Source organism: Tetrao urogallus, assembly GCF_951394365.1.
Source record: "Tetrao urogallus genome assembly, chromosome: 5".
In the NCBI taxonomy this organism is placed as follows: domain Eukaryota; kingdom Metazoa; phylum Chordata; class Aves; order Galliformes; family Phasianidae; genus Tetrao; species Tetrao urogallus.
The window spans coordinates 14,870,854-14,891,279 of record NC_136818.1 but is presented as its reverse complement, the minus strand read 5'-3'; the positions used below and the strand labels follow the sequence as shown (position 1 = coordinate 14,891,279).

At 36.1% G+C, this 20,426-nt stretch overlaps 1 protein-coding gene across 1 annotated transcript; it reads left to right on the top strand.

The window, feature by feature from the left end:
• Positions 1-1,267: 1,267 nt before the first annotated feature.
• On the top strand, positions 1,268-18,214 carry KYAT3 (kynurenine aminotransferase 3; the record flags this gene model as incomplete). The annotated part of the gene is made up of 13 exons (XM_079535393.1): positions 1,268-1,366; positions 4,430-4,488; positions 5,760-5,904; positions 7,407-7,556; positions 9,441-9,527; positions 10,684-10,806; positions 10,896-11,016; positions 13,746-13,822; positions 14,692-14,781; positions 15,401-15,587; positions 16,095-16,168; positions 16,567-16,653; positions 18,152-18,214. 13 exons carry the CDS (start codon positions 1,268-1,270, stop codon positions 18,212-18,214), a joined length of 1,362 nt encoding a protein of 453 aa, XP_079391519.1.
• Positions 18,215-20,426: the final 2,212 nt, after the last annotated feature.

The window sequence follows — 20,426 nt, the reverse complement described above, 5'->3', positions numbered from 1 at the left end:
GAGGGCTTCACGATCTTTTTTGTCTTTGTAGCTACCAAAGTTTATGTCAAATATGCTAAGTGCTGTTATTTAAAGTAACTTTAAATGTAGTTACGGGTCTTATTAAACATATATATTTCTTTTGTGTCTCTCAGGGTATCTGCTGACTGGTGTGAAATGTTTAATGGCTGTGTATTTTTTCTAGTCCTTTGGCCACCAGAGTTGAGGACATTGCTACTGTTTCTGCTTTTAAAGGAAAATCAGTGAATTACATTTTTGCAGATCACTAAATGCCGTGGGCTTCTATGGATATTCCCAAGGTTCTAATTGTCTTAGGTACAACTCAGTGTCGTGTCAGAAGGACCTTAATTTCAGAACCGAGACTGAGTTTGTAGTACTGGAAAAAGAAAGGCAAAATAACATACTTTTAAAACGTATTATAAGAGGCATCCTTAAAAGGAGGTGGTCTTTATTTACATTTTCAGTGTAAGGAACACTGCTTTATGGGAATAAATCCATTGTTCCTAATGAAAAGCTCCTATGTTTTTCTCTTACAAATTCAGTTCATTTTCACGTTGCCATCTGATGCATATGTTTAAACAAACTTAGAAGTAGCTACCTGAGGTATCTGCTCATTTGTCTCTTTGCAGTCATTGATTAACATGGCTTGTTTTTTGCAGCCAGCGAACAATCTGTTACTTCATGCAGAACATCCTTTCTGGCTATTTTCAGCCATGCTAAATATTTAATGTTTGCCCAAGTCATTGAGGCAAAACTCTTTAGTTTTACATAAATTGCATAGACCTGCTACTCCAGTGTGACTGGTCATTTCCATTATCTCAGTTTCTGAATGCTGAATTTGAAACACCTGAAAATTGAGACTGGTTTTAATGTTGGGTCCTTTTTATATTGTGTATAAATTGTCAACTCTGATAGCAATTTGTATTAGACAAATGCATTTTCACAATTCTAACAGAGACTTTCAATTGCATTTAAGTCTTAATTTTCATTGTAAGGAAAAAAAATAGAAAGGTTATTGCTCTCAAATAGAGGAAACCTTCATTTTGTATGACAGCCAGAAAAATTTTAACTTTAATTGTCAGCTACAGTTTCATCCTTGATTCATATAGAATGTGATAAGGTAATAATTTACTAGAATTGATTTCAAAGAAAGAAAAACACTGACAGGAGGAGAAGGTTTTATCATTTAAAAATGCTTGGTGATGTTTAAGAAACTTGTTCTGGCAATATAAGGGTTTTTTTCAGATTACTTACTTGTTATACAGGCATGCTTTTTGTTTCACGAAGCCTCTGTTGCCGTGGCATTGGAACGTACCATCTACAAACAAATTTACTTTCTAGGTCCATCAAGCTTTCAGCCTCTGATGTAAGTATTCAATCTACTTCATTGATAAAACTACTTTGTTTTAGTGAGGCACTGATTTTGTAATGCTGCCAATAAATACACATCAGCTGTATTTTCTTTACTCCTAGTTACCTTGACCCAAGCATTTAATATTAAGACTAAAGTAAGTTTTCTAACAAGTTAAATATTTAACCTCGTGAACACAACAGAATTTGGCACTTATTGCTCTGTATAACCATTTCAGTTTTTAAGGTCAGTGCTACAGGTAGGAGCTGAAAGGATTGCCTAACTGTTAGAGCATTAGCCTGAGATGTAGGAGTGATTCCTGCCAGCTTTATCACAGAACTTCGGTACGTCAATTCCTTTGTATCTCAGCTTTCTGTTAATTCAGCAGGGATAGTTGTGATTTTTTGATGCTGCAATAGCAAGGGATATAAAAGCACTGCAAGCTTAATTTTTTATAGAATCTCCTTAATTTCCCTGCTTAACTGCATTTGAGATTATTTAACTTCAGCTTAAGAGAAAACAAGCATTGTGATGCGGTGTGTGCCTAGAGGTTAAGCTTGGTGTTGTGTATGGAACTCTGGCATGTCATTTGTGCTCCCAGGTCACAGAGCAGTTCATCTAGTTAGCAAGCTGGATCAACCAAGGCACGTGTCAGATCCTATAGAACAGCTGCTGAAGCTGTTATACAGATAACTGTAGCATAGTTTGCTCAAGTGAGAGGCTTGTTTTCACATATAAGTCACTTGGGAAGTCAGATTTGGCTTAAGTCAGTTTTTCCTGTGCTGTATTTTTATTCTGTTTAAAGTACCTGGATGTTCTTACTGACCAAGTTGAAATGTCATCCTGTCTTTATTTTTGAATTTACTTAAGATTTTAACTTCATTTGCAGCTCTTGACATTGAATTCCACAATTTATGTACAAATATGTGTTTCTGTCATTAAGCAGTAAACACAAACAGTATTGCCATTCAATTTGCTCACAAGTTTCTTTGTATTATGAAAAAAGATAAATACAAGCAGCACTTGACTTTCCATCTAAAGCAATCAGTGTTAGGGAAAGCAGGAGGTTAGAGTTAGAGCTTGATAAGGACATGGCTCTTAGTTTAACACTGATCTTAAATTCATGGCAGTCCTCGCTCTGCATGCAAAAAAGGCTTGAAGATTATCAAGCTGTGATGTAATTGGGCTACACTAAAAAGGAACCTTCAGAGTTCTCATGACCTTTTAGAAGAAAGAATGTCCTTAGGGTATCATTTATAAGTGTTATTTGTTCACTTTCTCAAAGTAGCTGGCATTGTGAACTCTACTGTAAGCTGAACATCTGAAAACTGGTACAAGTTTAGTTGCTCTGTTTTGAAGCTGTTTTCAAGGCACAAAGAAAAAAAAGTAGACCTGAAGTACTAAGTGTTTAAACTTAAGGTAGTGTGAGGACTGTAACAGGCTTACTTTACTTGCCTACATATTTTTAGCTATGGGAAATTACTTACTGAAGTTAAGATCTATGTTACAGTTGAGGATAAAGTCCTACAGTGGAAAGACTTTTAGTGAATTGAGACAATTTTAGGAGGAGCTGATCAATAGAACAGATTTCCCATGGCACTGTACAGAATTCTCATTTTTAGCTGGAAAGTTTCAAAGAATGTTTCTTATTTGTTATAGTGTGAGTAGTAGTGCTGCATGTGGAGAGGAATAAAAAAAAAAAGGAAGTGTATGTGGAGAAGGGCTCAGTTTAACTTGTATTATTGGTATTTATACAGTACTGGCAGACATTAATTGTATTTACCAAGACAAACATTGTAAAATTGGATTCATCCTCTAAACTGCATGTTTTTAATAGATGCAGTACTGATCACCCAGTCAAAACTCACTCTTAACTATGATGTATGTCTGTCTAGTTACTGTTTGCTCCCTGAGGATAAACAAAAGATGTCCTGCTATGTGTTGTTCTTTGGATGATTGTTTCTTACAGATGAGGTCAGAATTAGATCCATGCAGAAAACAAATGAGCAGCAAAATACGTTAGTTTATTAATTGTTTTCCCATGTTTCAAATTGTTACACATGTAGGAGCTTCATTGCTGTAAAATGATTGAGGACAAACACATACCTGCATGAAATGACAGCTGTGAGTCAATCCCACTGTTTCAAAGTTGAAACTTTAAACGTAATGGCAACTCAGGTATTTAGTCCTTCTCAAAGCGTGGTAGCTGGAGTATGGTTTTTGAATCCTTCATAAATGAGTAATACCAAGCAGTGGTAAAAGTCACTAAAATTAATATTCTGACTCAAAGAAACTGTAGTGTTTGGGGCCCTAAGGGTCTTATTTTCTATGTGAATTGCTTTTCAAGCTGATTTCCAGACAGAAATGGACATGCACTGCTTTATGATTATTTTCTTTGTTGCTTGTGCATACAAATAAATTTGATGGTTTTCTTTTCCCAAATTTTCTTCTTCTTTTCTTTTTTTTTTTTTTTTTTTTTTTTTTTTGTACCAGAATTATTAAAAAGTTTACAGGGAGAACTGTGAGGTCTATTCTAGAGCAGTTTCCTAAAACCTTCAGTGGTGGTCTTAATATACAGCAAAAAGACACATTCTAAAGTGTTTGTGTTGTAATATGAACTACCTTTCCTGTTTTCTTGCTAACCATCATATTGGCAAAGAAAGTTACATTGAAAAAGAAACTTCCAAGCTGTATCGGGCATGAAAGAAAACCAGCTGTTAAGATATTAGTGTATCGTAGAAAAAACAAAGAATGTATTTATTCCAATTTTTATTTTTAGATCATTTTTTGAAGCTATTGAGCTAAACGATGCTCCTCATCCTTGCTGCCAATTCAGTTTTAGATAGTGACGAATGGGAATTTCTGACGCTTTTAATGTATTTTCTTCTTAGTCTGTGTTCAAGCTTTAACAGAAGCTTTAATGAAAGACCGTGTCTATAATTTTGAGTAAGAACTGAATTCAGTTGGCAGTGGTATATTTCAGAAGGCACGAAGGAGGGTTTGTCATGCAGGATCCAACAATGTAGTACTTTGTCTTTCTTAACAAAGCCCTCCTATCTGTATATTTTGATCTTGCAGACAATGGCCTTTAGACACAAAAACACAAGACGAATTGAAGGCCTTGATAGCAATGTGTGGTAAGTAAAAGGAAAATATCAGCTAATTTCAGAAAAGGCCTTTGGCTGATGTATTTTCTTTCCAGGTTGATAATTATTGCCAATAAGAAAGTGCACAGCTCTTGCTGTCTCTGCTGAAATATATTTGTTACCTGCTTAAAAGAAGAAGCAATGAACCAATTTCTGTTAAATATTATTTCTGTGCATGAGACATTAGGCACAGGCTTCTGTGCATCTAGTAAACCACTTAAGACAGTTATAGCTCTTGGGTGTGGCAGAATAGCTGGCTTTCAATTTTAAATGTTAATTGAGTTGAATAATTATCTCAGTAATGCTCACTTCTTGTTTACCAAGTGAATTTGACTTTATTTTTAAGCCGTTACGCTTGTCTTTGTAATTTAAGTTCTTATTCTTAGTGTGCTTTTTGCTAGTTATTAAATTGCTCAGAAAGCACTATTATCATCACTGGTAAAGGCGGGATTTTGTTTGTTAATGAAAACAGCTTGGGGCTTACACATACACGTACATACATACAAAAGTAAGTATGCATATATACAAAGACGATGTTGTTTTGGTCATCCAGCCTTAGATGGTGGGGTTTCTTTTTTTGTTAGCAATTTGTTTTTAATTTTGTTTGATTGAACTGTGATGCTTGTTTTCCTTTTTTCCTGGGTAAATTTTGCATTTTGCCCTTTCCTGACTACCTACGTCTTAACAAGAGTGAAAGACAACAAACAACAAAAACAAACCCCAAAACATCCATACAAACAAAGTTGTTCAAGAGTTTTAAGCTTAGTTTCTGACAGGGTACTGGAAACAGTTAACAAAAAGCTTCTAGCAATCCATTGCCTAAAGTCACAAAAAAAGGAAGTTACAATCCTCAGAGATGACTGGGTAGTTTAAGTGACACCCTTCACTTGACAAAATCTAGCCTTTAAATCATGTGATATCCCTGTTCTCATTCAGGTCTACTTCATTTTACAAAGAGGGCACTGTTTCACTTCTGCCTCTATGCAGAGAAACTGTACGCTTGTGTGCGTGCATACGAGCACCATTCTGCTGGTAAAACAGTTATTCTGTGGGGAATAAATTAACTGTTTTTTGGGTTCTCTGACTCCTGTGGTTACTTAACGTTATCCCAGACTCTATTTCTCAGCATGAACACACTTTACTAAAAACTGTTTCCAGTACTGTGAATTTGGCAAAGCAAAATACTTTTGTCTTCTAATTTTCTTAAAGGAAAAGATAATTCTATCTGATATGTTAAGGTGTATTTTTTTTTTGTCTGTTAGGGTTGAATTTACAAAGGTGGCAGCAGATCCTTCAATTGTTAATCTTGGTCAAGGCCTCCCTGATATATGCCCTCCCAGCTATGTTAAAGAAGAGCTGGCAAAAGCAGCAGCAGTTGACAGACTGAATCAGTACACACGAGGCTTTGTAAGTACTGTGGAACTTGAGGAGTTGAGATCAGTGGAGAACTTGCCACAGGAAAAAAAAAAAAAATTGACTTTGCTTTAAGTTGGTTTTACTGGTAGTTCATGCTTTTCTGTCTCAAATTAAGTTTAATCTGTTACCAAACAACAGACTGTGTAGTCTTCCTTAAGGCGGAATACTTGCTCAAGAGCAAAATGGTAGCGTGTGTATGAGATTGCATGGACCTTTAAAGACAATATAAACCAATTTACAGATTAAAAGATTGTAAATTACACGTTTTCCTTTTATTTGGTCAGCGTGGACATGAATTGGGTAGGATAATACTAGCATGAGAAAGGTCACTATCAGTAAGTGAAGAAAGTACACTATCAGTTGAGACAGTGCCTCAAGAAAAGATTCACCCATGATATCAGCAGATCTGAGTGGAGATTAGGAAGTGTTAGAAAGAGGAAGTTTCCCCTCTGGAGGATGGTCACTATGCAGTGTGTAACTTGTATTGTAGCACTTTGGTCGTGAGTTGGTTGTGGAGTAACTTGGCTGGTGCAGCATAGCTGTGTAGCTGACACACTCATGGGAAGAAGTGGCTGTAATTTTAATCAAAAATGACTTACGAGTCTTAAATTATTGCAATGTTTTTGTTTACAGAGAGGTTCATAATTTTATGCCTTATGTGCAGAGCTACAGTGTTCAATATTTAGAGGAGGATATTTGTTATGTAGGTGAATATTCTCCCAGAACTGTTTTCACTCTTTTCATCAAGTATCCAAAAAGGAAGGAAAAAAAGGTTTTTCATGGCAGGAAACCTCTAGTCTTCCTGAGTAAACAGAGTTGTGCCTTTTTATTCCTGTATCATAGTTGGTCTTAGTTTTATGTTTGTTTTCTTGTTCATTGCACATTTTGGGAAGAGTACACGAACCTGTGTCAACTGGCAAAAGGTGGTCTGAGGTTTGCAATATATGACTTATCATTCTGATCACAGGAGCTGTTTACCAGCAGTACATAACCAAGATAAAAAGATTTTCCTTGCACCAAAACATTTTTAGTTGAAAGTTAATGAAAATGAAAGGCGCTTCAGATGGAGATATGAGTGGGTAAGAAGCAGATAAGTAAGGAAGTAAGGAAGATTAGCTGGTATCAGTTTATTCCCTTCTCTCCTCCTGTCTCTTGTCCTAGCTCTCCTATAGGCTACCTAAAGTTATCCTGAGATATGATGGTAAGATAGAAATTCAAAAGTATTAGCTATGCAAAAAGAATTTCCTAGTAAATTCAAATAAAATAGCTTTGCTTACCCAATGTACAAATGCTTTAAGCTATGCTGCCTGTTAAAACATATTAACACTGAGGGTCCATCTCACATTTTCCTGTTTCAAAACATGTTACTTTGATCTGTGGGAGGATGGGCAACAACCCCCCTTTCCTCCTCCCCCAAATAAAAAGCCCCAAAACACTGGAGTGCTCCTGACAGTGTGTAAGCTCTTTCAGATGCATTTCTTTGCTTTGAACAGGGGCATCCATCGTTGGTGAAAGTCTTGTCTAAAGTATACGAGAGAGTTTGTGGAAGAAAGATTGACCCTCTCACAGATATCCTGGTGACAGTAGGAGGTTATGGATCGCTCTTTAGTACAATACAGGCTTTAATTGAAGAAGGCGATGAAGTAAGTTTTTATTTGAAACATTCACTTATGTGCACTGAAAAGAGAATTTCACTTTTTTTTTTTTTTTGTTGGTTTTTTTTTTTGGTAGCTGTTTGTCCACTTAATGTTTGGGCTTCTTTTTGATTTCTAGTAATTTGTTAAGTTACAGGAAGTAATTCAGACCTCTGCATATTTGACTTGCAGCTCTAGAAGCATCCTTTGGATGTCTTCCCTGTCAGTTCACCAGCTTACAGACCCTTTTCTTTCATGCTTGGCAATACCTGTAGTGGTTTCTTCAATGTTATTGTTAGATGACATGATATTGTATGTTTATTTAAGAAAATGTCTGGGTTGTTGTCTGCAACAGAAAACAAAGCATAATGCAAAGTACTGCCTGTGAAAGGCTACTGTATGTCAAGTTCTATTTTGAACCATTGAGTTATGGCAACAAAAGCAGAAAAGTTCTTCATCACTACTCATCTCAGTCTTTTTGGTAATGATACTAAATGTCATTTTGGGAGAATGTTTCTTTGGGTCTGCAGTGAGCAAAAGCTTCTTTTGTTGTGTTGCACATTTTGCATTCAGCATTTTGTAGTTTTCACTTAAATAATGTGTTCACTTTTCTATCTTTTATTTCTTTTTTGTTGCTTTGGTATTCACTTCTGTCCTTTTAAAAGTTCTCTTAGTTCTCTGCTCTAACCTTTCTTTGGGTTGGTGGTTGCAGGTTTTTTGTTTTGTTTTTTTTTTTTCTTTTCATATTTCCAAGCCTCTGCCCAGCAATTTTCCTTGAATTTGTCCTTTTTTCCAATTTGAATTTTTTTTCTGTTGGAATTTAAAGACTTGAGGCCATTCTTTGGGATTTCCTTGATGTTTGGAAATTCTGTGTTGAACGTAGAATCCATGTCTTTGAAAAGAATACGTTCCATCTGACATGGCGAGTGCATACTTGCTTCCTCCTGGAATGTCATTAATTAGGGCACTGTGCTGTTCAAAAATTTGCTGTGGTTATCTCCCATCTTTGTCCTGCACATTTACATCTGTGCAACAAGGCCCCAAACATTCCAGGTGTTGTATGTTAGTGTTTGTAACATTGTAACTACAGAATAACAGCCAATGTGTGTTGTCAATGAGAAGAGTAGTGCTTATTATGCTTAGTCTAAGGGCATTATTATATTATGTGCTTTTTTTTACTCTTATTTTTTTAGAGACCTGAAAGATCATCTAGTTCCAACCCCCCCCTGTACAGGCTTGATTACCAGCCACTAAATCAGGCATTAGATCAGGCTGCCCAGGGCCCATTCAACCTGACCTTGAACACCTGGAAGGATGGGACACACGCAGCTTCTCTGGGCAGCTTGTTCCAGCATCTCACCACTTTCTCAGTGAAAATTTTCCCTCTGACATCTAATCTAAATCTCCCCTCTTTTAGTTTAAAACCATTCCCTCGTGTCCTATCACTATTTACCCATGTAAAAAGTTGATTTTCCTTCTGCTTATAAGCTACCTTTAAGTATTGGAAGGCCCGATCAGGTCTTCCCAGAGTTCTCCAGTCTTCCGATCATCTTCCTTTGGCCCTCCTTTGGACCTGTTCTGAAAGCTCCACATCTTTCCTGAGCTGAGGGCCCCAGATGTGGACGCAGTACTCCATATGGGGCCCATAGAGGGCAGAGTAGAGAGGAACAATTGCCTTCCTTGCCCTGCTGGCCATCTTTCTTTTGATTCAGCCCAGGATGCTGTTGGCCTTCTGGGAAAGAAAGAACACTGTGATTTTATTTATTTATTTATTTAAAATCAGGATGGAGTGCCAGAAACATTATCCAGTTAGATTACCAAAGCAAATCTGGAAATATGATGGTATTATGCACTGAAGATTTTCTGTTTCTGATATTGCTATTGTAATTTCAGGTAATAATAATAGAACCATTTTATGACTGTTATGAACCAATGGTAAAGATGGCGGGTGCAAAGCCTGTTTTTATTCCACTGAGATATGTGAGTAGCTTTTTAAAAATTGTTTATTATATGAAACTTCTATACCTAATACAATTTGATGAAAACCTTATAGGAGATGCTTTTCTGTGCAGTGTTTCAAAATATTCAATTATACAAAAATGAAATTGATTGTTACAGTGCAAGACTGAGATAATGATAATCCAAAGCAAATAAAATATTTTATTGGTGCTGGAAAAGGTAGGACAGTGTTTCTCATTTTCTCATTTATTTTAATTTGTGCAGTCTGAAAGCTGATCAACATTCCTTTGTTTGGATGGGATCAGAAAATGTTTTCAGTAGAAATGGGGGAAGGATGGTCATGCCAGTGCAAATTCTGTATCTGTTGCATTTCAGAATATTTGGTTTCTGATCCTCTCGGTGACTCATGTAGTGACGGAGTAGAATTTATTTTCTAAAATCCACTTATTTAATAAGAAATGATTATGTGGTAGCTGATGTATTTATTGGTAAAAAAGGAGTTATTATCATGTAGTTAAGTTGCATATTGGTACTTCTGGCATCGTGTTGGCAGGTTGCATGGATTTTTATGGATGCAAGATGCTGATCTTGCTGAGAGGGCTGAGTGACTGCTTTTCTTTCCTTCTAGGCATATATTAGAAAATTAGTATGGCCATGTTCTTTGATATTAGCAGAAACTGTCCCAAGCTTCTGTCATCTTCATGTACACTGAGGATGTAAGTCCAGAGTCTCAGTGGTAGATATTTTTAACTCTTTGGCTGTTTTCTCATAGATAAGGAGGGAAGGAGCTAAAATCCTAGTCTAGGGGTGATTTCCGGCCAGGCACGCACATAACTTGTTCTAATGTATGGGAAGGCCGTAAACTCTACTGTCATATGATTGCACTTCCTGCATTACACACTATATGTGTGAGTAACCAGATCCTGGAAACTGGTTCTTGGGGAAGCTGTGAGGCAGGCATCAAGCAGGACAAGACTGCCATTGTCACAGTAATTTGTCTTGATCTTAGCTTCCTGCCTGTTTGGGAGCACCTCCTCCCAGGGAAGCAGAACTGGTTGGATAAGTTGTCATGTGTAGTTAGTAAAGTGTCTGAGGATGGTAACTTGGGCACCTCTGTTTAGGCAGTAGCAAGTTGCATTCCAGTAATGCATTTTTTGTTTTTATTTGTTTTTCCAAGAAAAATGGTGGAAACTCTGCATCCAGTGCTGATTGGGTCTTAGATCCAGCTGAACTTGCAAGTAAATTTAATTCGAAAACAAAAGCCATTATTCTGAATACCCCACACAACCCTATAGGCAAGGTAAGAGTCCTGCTTTAACACTACTATAATTTCAGAGCATGCCTTAAATACTGTGACTAATGCATTGCCTTTACTTTCTTGCATCCCAGGTATTTACCAGAGAAGAACTCCAGATAATAGCTGATCTCTGTATTAAACATGATACTCTGTGCATCAGTGACGAGGTGTATGAATGGCTGGTGTACAAGGGAAATAAACACACAAAAATAGGTACTTATCTATTAGAAGCAGCTGTGGAATGATACTGCAAACTTACCCCTGAAATAATGTTTGCTGGAAGAAGTTCAAACTTGAAGCTTTTACTATCTCAAAATATCAAGAGTAGCAATAGGAGAAACTCCATTAATGAGGGCTCTAGTGGAAGCATCACGGTAGAAATTGATTCTTATAAAAAATTAAAAGGAAGTTATACCTAAATGACCTTGGAATGCTTATTAGCTCAGCTACACAGCTACTGATCGTACAGCTTAGTATGTTAATTGCATTGGCCATGGCTATGAGTCTGTTTTGAAAGTGGCCTAACCTCGTGGCTGTTGTGATGATACCTTCCAGATTCTTTGCTTGTCTGATACCTTCTAGAAGACCTTCAGATGCTGAGAAAATGGAATGTTTTGGGTTCATGTGATTGTAATTTGCGTCAGTGCATCGTACCAAGTTACCACAGTAACTGGTGCTTTATCCTGTTCCGATTACAAAGTAAAATGAGTTTAGTTTATAGCTTTCTTCATAGATCTGGCAGGTGGTTCATGCAAATAGCCATCTTCAGAACCAGAGTCACTGTGGGTGGTGTAAGGTAATCCATTTTTTTTCCTTTGCCATAGCAACAGGTTTGAACACTCATGTTGTCAGTCGTGCTTTGTCTTAGTGGACAGGTGCTGAGTTCTTAAAACACAGTAACTTTATTGTTTGTTAGTATCAGCCTTGTCATTTTAATGCTTCAAACCAAAACGTTTACAACTGAACTGAAGACTTTCTGTAGTTCAGCGTGCAAAATAAAAACCCCTTGCGATTATGAGAAAAGGTAAAGCCTGATAGGTTACTCAGCTTCATTCATTTCAGCATGTACTCTATGATCAATCCCATGACATCATCTTTAACTTTATTGCTAAGATGATCATAAAACTTCCATAAAACCATGAGAAATAACATTACTTCAGTAAAAGCAGCAAGATCTGTTCATTTTAACTTCAGTTTCTTAGACTTCTTTAAATCTACAAAAAGAAAATGTAAGAAAAAATGGCATGTGCTATTTCTCTATTTGATAGCTCCTGTGTTTTCATATTAAACTTTCCACACTCCATCTGTGCACTGACGCTTCCTTTCTAGAGATACAAAATAGATATTGCATCAATTTACAGTGTCTGGTGGTGGTGCCTTAATATAATTTAACAAGAGTTGCTCAACACAGATCATAAAATTAGTACAGTCTTTGTGCTGTCACTAAGGCTGTTTTCTGCAGTGTGGTGCACTTCATCATGTTTCTCATCATTATCTGACTTTGTGAAAACAGTGAACCTTCTTTAAGTAATGATTAGGATTTAGAGGTAGCATATTGTAACTGAGGATTGAGAACAGACATCTCAGCAAGCTGAGTGCCAGCCCAGGTAACAGACTTAGATGTGTTAGCTTGCACTTTGATAGTAAATTGTAGTCCAAGTCCCTTAAGGTGTCATGTAATGATGCTTCCATCTGGCATGGAAGCACGGAAGAGTTTGCTTATTTAAAACCTACTTGTAAAAAAGCAACGGAGCTGATTCTTCGCCTGTGATCTTTTGCTGCTGCTGCTGTTTGAAAATGCTGTTGCATTCTGTCTCCAAGGTTGAATTCCTAAGACTATGTGGCAAAACAATCTCTTGCTAGAGGGCATTTGCTTTGAAATTCAATTATTTTTGTAGAGAGCAAGTTCAGTTGTCTTTAGGAAGTAGTGTGTACTCTTGACCTAGCTAGCTACAAGATGCATCTGTTCAAACTGCCTTTATGTTTTCAAGGTCACAGAGCAGTTGAATGAATAAGGGTGAGCTAATAAGAATATGAGTCTCTTTCCTGCTAGTTTGGTTTCTTTTCTTGGCAAGTGTGCTCAGAAGAATACAATGCATATTTTTGAAGAGTTGCAATGACCTTTACCATGCCTAATTAATGTAACGGCGGCAAAACCTTTCTTATGAAAGTCAGTGTTTGTTTGGAAAATCTGTTGTTGATCTCTCTGGACAGGGAATTTAACAACTGACAAATTCATTGGTAGCAAATTGCAAGCTGACAGAAGAGATCTTTGCTCTGTCATCAACTTTGAAAAGGAGGGAAAGATTTTGGTCTCCTACAAGATACAAATACAAAGATGGAGATAAGCTTCCTTGTATCCCTTAATACTTGTGGACACCCTTACCTAGTTCTTACTGCGTTTCAATCTTAGGGCTGTTCAAATTGTATAACAAAATGTAATTTATTTACTCTCTACTGGGTTTCTGACTCATGTGGTGTCTGACTTCTAAACCAGAACCTTACAAATTATTTTCATTTTCTGATAAGAGATGCTGAATGATACTGAACTGTTTTCTGGACAATTCTGTTAAAACGGCTGGGAGTGCTTGGTTTAATGTTGTGTACAGTGCCCTTACTAGGCATCAGAAATAATACCGTATGAGGTAAATAAGTAGCCTCTTAGATTTTTTTCTTTTTTTTTAATGAATAATTCTGCACCTGGGGAAAACTAACATCATTTTCACCAACTAGATCTCTCCTCATTTTCTGTCTTTTATCCAAATCTTATTTTTCTGCCAAGATCTTTGGTCCATATATTCTTTCTCACTTGTTACGGTTGCTATAGTTTTCAAATATTCTCACTACAATTAAACATCAGCACATTGTAGTTCTTAGCTAGGAGCAAACTACATGGAATATGTGAATGCACTTGTACCCAATTAATTTTATTTTGTATGCAGCTACGTTGCCAGGTATGTGGGAACGAACAATAACTATAGGAAGCGCTGGGAAAACATACAGTGTAACTGGTTGGAAGGTAAGGAAAATCAGCGTAAGGGTTTAGTTAAGTAAATAACAGGATGCATTTATCACGCTCCATTTTTGTTACCTGTGTTTGAAAGTTTCTGGCAAATCTGTGTGTCTCTAAAAAGTGAAGATACCATTCAGCTGGAACAACTACTTGAACTCTTTTGTTTTGTTGTTGTCTGTTGAGTAGTGAGTTCTTATGAGGAAAAAATATATAAATAAACACAGCATGATTTGTTCAAAACTCTTGGAGAAGACTCAGAATACTCTATCCAGTATTGTGATGGTGATGTTGTTTTCAAATTTATATAATACCTTTTGGAATAGTTTCTCTTTCAATGCTATTAAAATATTAAATGATAATAATATTTTGCCCGACTTCAACATACATACTGGACAATAAAATATATAACCTTTTGGCAGCTAAATGCTTTCTTCTTTGTTGCCCGTGGTCAGACTGAACCATGACAATTGACTTCTGTCTGGCTGAGAGTAGATTTGATCCAGTAATGACCTCTTGTTTTATGCTCGAACCACCCTTGACATGGGTGCCTATGAGATGGACTTAGAACAACTGGTAATCTCATTCCTAATAAAGGATCTGTTTATCTTCTAACTCATTATATGGAGAATTAAAAGTTTGCTTGATATTCTTTGAGACATGTTAGGTGAAGCTGTTATTCTTGTCTCATACCTAGACTTTTTAAAAATGCATTATAGAGGAAAGTTGTTATAAACTAACTCTATTCTGAGTTCTTTACCAGGACAAACTACTAATGTTAAAGAAAAACTTGAGACATTTTCTAACTTCAATTCTTTGTTAATCTGAAGTAATGGTGTTGCTGTAAGTGTAATATATGCATGTTTTTCTTCCTGTAGCTTGGTTGGTCTATTGGCCCTCAGAATCTGATTAAGCATTTGCAAGTAGTTCATCAAAATACACTATATACTTGCCCAACTCCATTACAGGTACGTACAGATGGAGCCAAAGAAGTTATTTTTCTGGCATAGCAAACTTGTAGATATCACCATGATAAAACAATCACAACAACTAATTTTTGATTGTCAAAATATATGTTCTGGGTTGCTAGAAAAAGATGATAATCTTCATCAGCTGAGCAGACATTTAAAAAATAAACATAAAAAACAACCTAAAACAAAACCAAGGAAGTCTTGCGGATTCTTTCTTCTTTGACACACAAACTGCTGCTTCTTGCAGAAAGCACCACTCATAGCAATCTGTGGGGTTTCCTGCCAAATGTAAGTAAAAGTTGATGCAGTAGGGTCTTGTTTTACTGACAGTTATCTTTACCTTACAGTTTACTTCTTAGTATTTTTATGATTATATTTCACTAAACTCAGCTTCAGTTCATTTTGTAAACGCTTCAGAGCGTTTGTATGTGATGAATGCCTAGTGAGCAATTGGTGCTTTGGGTTTTGCTACAAGTTAACAAGCAAATTACACTACTGGATGCAGTTTGTGAAATTTATATTTGTTGATTTGCTTAATAAGAGCCAGATCCTACTACAGAATTTCATTAGGAAGCATGTGAGTGTCCATGAGTATTTTGAACATTGTCATTTCCAGGAGGCTTTGGCACAAGCACTTTGGGTAGACTATAAACGCATGGATGACCCAGACTGCTATTTTTACTCTCTGCCTCGAGAGCTGGAAAGCAAGCGTGATCGGATGGCTCAGCTACTTCAAGAAGTTGGGCTGACACCTGTCATTCCAGAAGGAGGATACTTTATGATTGTTGATGTTTCTACATTAAGTAAGCTTAATATATATATATATATATATATATATTTATATAATGTTATATAATAATATATTATATATATATATATAAGCTTTATATATATATATATTTTAAGCTTATATATATATATATATATATCTCATTTCTTGTTCGCATGACATGGTCAGAAATTCTAATTGGGAATTAAATTTTCCATCTGACTTTAGCCTGTATGTGGATTTTATGAGCTTGAGGAAAACTGTTTGTTTGCAGTTGTAACAGCTGTCCTTGTTTTGCAAAGCTTTGGCAAAGTTTTAGGAGGGGCAAAGGTTGTGGATAAAAAAGTCTATTTCTTAACTATGACTATGAAACGATTTGAGAGCCAAGCATTTGGCTTAATCTCTTGTTAGCTGATCCAGTATAATCTGAATTACATTTCTTTAATAAAAGCATACATCTTTATTCTGAAGTGTTAGTGTAATGCTGTTCATGATGCCTTCCCACTGGAGCTTGGAAAATCATACAGTTTCTTTTCCTTAGATGTGGATCTCTCTGATGTAGATGAGAATCAACCTTATGATTATAAATTTGTCCGATGGATGATATCATCTAAGGTAAGATGTCCTGGTTATATTCTAGTTTTAGAAATGCTTTTCTACTGAAATCCAAAGCAGTGCAACCATGCTTACTCAAAATATTGTTTGGTATTCGTGCTATCTTTTGGAAATGATGTGGCTTAAATATTGCTAAGCATACTGGTAATGTATTTTATAGGTTTGTGTTAAGTTCCAGCAATTGTTTCTCTGCTTAAATGCTAGTTGTAAAAAAACAAACAAACAAAAAACCTTTGAAATATTTTGTCTAAGAAAAGTAATGTGAAATTATTTAAGCCTAGTTACTCAGAACAAAATTCAGCCTTGTATTTTCCTTGAATGTTGGAAGATTTTAGAAAATCATGCTTAAATCTGTTTTTAATATATATGTATAATAATATTTTTGTTTAATTCTTCAGAAACTCTCAGCAATTCCACTTTCAGCATTCTGTGGGCCCGAGACAAAGAGGCAATTTGAAAAATATATACGTTTTTGCTTCATTAAGGTAAATTTGTGTCCCATGAAGACTCAAAACTCAAAAATCAATGCAGCATCAAAAACTGCAATAGACGACTGCTACATTTTTCCCCACAGTCTGAGTTGGATGATTTTAGAAACAGAAAATCAGTTTGGTGTATAATTCAGCATGAAGTAGCTTCAACAGTCTTTTTTTGCCAAGGGACTTGAAACCAGAAATATGGATGACATAGCTAACAACTGGGTGGTTAGGTCTTTTTTTTTTTTTTTTAAATAGATATTTTGTTGATTTGTAAAAGCATTATTGACCTGTGATGACACTGAAAATGTATGAGGTGGATATGCAATCACTTACAGTGGATTCTATAACCAGAATAAGGAATAATTCCCATGTATAGGAAAATGATATACTAAAATGATATGCATGAAGTACTGCATGTCTGTTCAGTTTCCAGCAACAAAAATCATAAGTCTGCTTGAAGTTTAGCTTACCTGAAATTACCAAGGGTTTTACACAAGCTGCAAACTATGAAAGAAAACAAAGCTGTAAACTATGAAAGAAACAAAGACATGGGAAGGAATCTCATCTGTTTTTTTTTTTTGTTTTGTTTTTTTGTTTTGTTTTTTTTTTTTTTAAAGAAAAGAGAAATCATGAATCTGTGATTTTGTGAGCACCTGATTTTTCACATGTTCTTCCCAGTGTTTCACCCAGTTGTTGAATCTGTGCTTGAAAAGAAATGCTGTGGGGACACGTACATACATAATCTTTGGTAATCTGAGTGCTGTAAGATGTCTCTCGTATTGCTCTGTCACAGTGTCAACATAATGAAATGTGACAACTCTGTTTTAGTATAAGAATCTGTACCTTTGCTTGGTCCAGTAATGAATGGGAATTTCTGCTTATGTTATCACAGCTCTTAGGATGAGGTATAAAGACAGTGATACAAACAGAGCCAGTAACAACCAGAATGAAACTTGCTGATAGTTAATATGGCTTGCCAAGGATGAACAGCACTAATCACAACAAGTTAAACACTACCTGTATGATTCATTGTGTTGTAGCCAAGTCATGCAACTGATCAGTGGGTTACTCGCATTCAGAGGGTTGATGTTTAAGTAGACAGCATAGCTTGGTTGCATGAAGTTTTTAAAAAAACCCACCTATACACATAAAGATTAGGAAACTATGCTAACAAGTGTCCAGTATAGAGCAGCCAAATGCGTCACTGTGTAAATGCTGAACATTTACATAAGGACTACCCAGTTTAATGAAATTTGATAATACTAATATTGAGAAAAAATGTTATTTTTGGAACAAACATATCTAATAAATCTTTGCAAGGAATCAGAACTTTTTTGTGCAGTGTAGATTTGTAGCTATAACTTTTAATGACAATGTGATCAACTGGGATATTAAGAGGTTGCAAGTGACACTGCCAAATATTGATTTGGGATCATATAAATATGACTGGTACTGTTTTCAAGAATCCATACTTGCAGTAATAGTGATACTCCTTGTTTTGCAGAAAGACAGCACTCTGGATGCAGCTGAAGTGATCCTGAAGAACTGGAAGAAGCAGAAAGCTTGATTTTTTTTTTTTTTTTTTTTCTATTTTTTAAAAATTTTTTTCTCTTAGTTAACTCTTCTGTCTGGTATAATTATCTTACACCAGGGCTTTTGTTGCAGACTTAAGAACAAATTACTTAATACAGTACAGAATTAATATGATATTGTAAATAACTTTGTACTGCCACCTGCTGAGGAGTTAAAACAGTGATTTACTGATATTTGTAATGCGGCTCAAGTTATTTTCACATGTCTTTGTCTTACTAAAATGTGAAGAGTTCTAGAACTGCAAAATAAAAAATTGTTGTAGGTATTTTAAGTTTTTTGGTATGAGGTGGTGGAAAATTACTATATGTCTCAGAGAAGATAACCACAGTGCCTTTCTATGTACCTGTCTACTCTGTCCATGCATAGATTGCATCAGTTTAACTAAAATGATTGAGTTAAATCAATTATGTGTTTATACAGGCAAGATCTAAAGGAATTATCAGTATTTGGTTTTTCCACAGTAGTCTTGTGCTATTCTGAGGGTATTCAGTCCTCAATAAAATTATGCAAGTGGCATTTAGAATAGGATTTCTTTTATTTCTAGACTCTTGTTTACTCCATAAATGAATCTGCAAAGCAAAATAAAAGGACTTGCTATAGAGGCATCTCCATCAGGTGAATTAATCCTATGACCTCTTTTTTGCTCTTTTCATGTCCACAAAAGCCACTGGTAACTTCACAACAATCCTACTTTAAACTCTTAAGATCAAGTGGGAACATGGAAATGGGCCTGATATTGTGCTGTAGTTCTGTGATACTATGGAGCTCAACTTTGACTATTCCTAGCTCAGTGGCTAAAGGACAGGTTCAGATGAGGTAAATGTGGAGAGTTCTTTCATTGTTGTCTCCTCTCTGTGCAATCTTTTAATCTCTGGGTAGGATTTCCACTAGCGAAAGCAATCCAAGTATGTAACCTTTTAAATGTGTTGTATTCTTCATATTCGTTTGGTATTCAACCCACAGACCTTATGCTGGAAAGCTCAAAGAAATTCTATTGCTAGATTTGCAACTATTTTACTTATTCTGTGGTTATAGAGCTGGAATCCAGCGGTTTGTGACTATGGACAAGGACAAAAAGAATCGTATGGAAATCAGACTGTGATCTGCTAGGCTGCTTTATCAGTAGCCTAGTAGCTGGGTCTTTTCAGCTGCCTTGCACTGTTGTTCTCCAGATCTCCCCACAAAAATGGTTAGTTGCAATTTTCAAGAAGTAATTACAAGTAATATGTATACAGTGATGATAAAAATAATATCAAAAGAGACTTCTAAATAAAGATCATTGTGTCATGCTAGTCTGAAATACAACTGCAAAAAAGCACAGTTCTCTGAGTACTTCTACAACTATTCTTACAGTCTAAGATTCCCCTGAGATAGCTTGATGGTAGCACGAGAATGTGCATGTAATGAGGCTGTGCATCCTCTCAAAAGTGGAAAGGTGTTTGGATGCTACTCGCCTCCCTTTACCGTGTTTATATTGCCTTGTGAAGAAAAGCCTCATTGCTTCCAAAGCACTTGATGTAATCTACTAATCTTTTTTTGTGTCGTTAAAGGTCTGGACATGTAAGATGCATTGCAGAAATGAATTGATATACCAAGCGTGATTCAGCTGCTCTGGCTGTTGATCGTTGCCTCCATTTGCTCCTATGAGGCATTTGACTGACATCTGATATTTTAACAAAATGAACATTGGCTAAATAAACAATTGCAAAGGATCTTTAGACAAACAAGTAAGATCTGATGACTTACTGTCATTAATGTACTGTTTGTTGTGTTTACAAAGGCAGTTGAAATCCCATTGAATGATTGTTGGAATGTTAATGTGAGAACTGCAGCGTTTTGACTTTTATCGCTGATGGTAGGCAGCATGAAATAACTTTGGATTAGATTTTAAGAAACTCCAGAGTGCCCAGTTAAGTAACATTTTAAAATTAGGATTATTGTTGTAACTACAGTGATGGGAAAGAACAGGTGTAGCTGGGGGCAGCAAGGTGGATTTTCCATAAGCTATTTGAAAGATCTGTTGTAAAGACTGCTGGTAGCGGTATTCTCGTCTACCACATCAAACGCTTTTGCTTGGGGGGAAAGCACTTGAAATATGGCTGCAGACAGGGAACAAAAACAAAGCACAGTCCACTGTATTTTTTTTTTTTTTTTTGGCAACAGTTCTGCAAACGATTGTCTCGGTG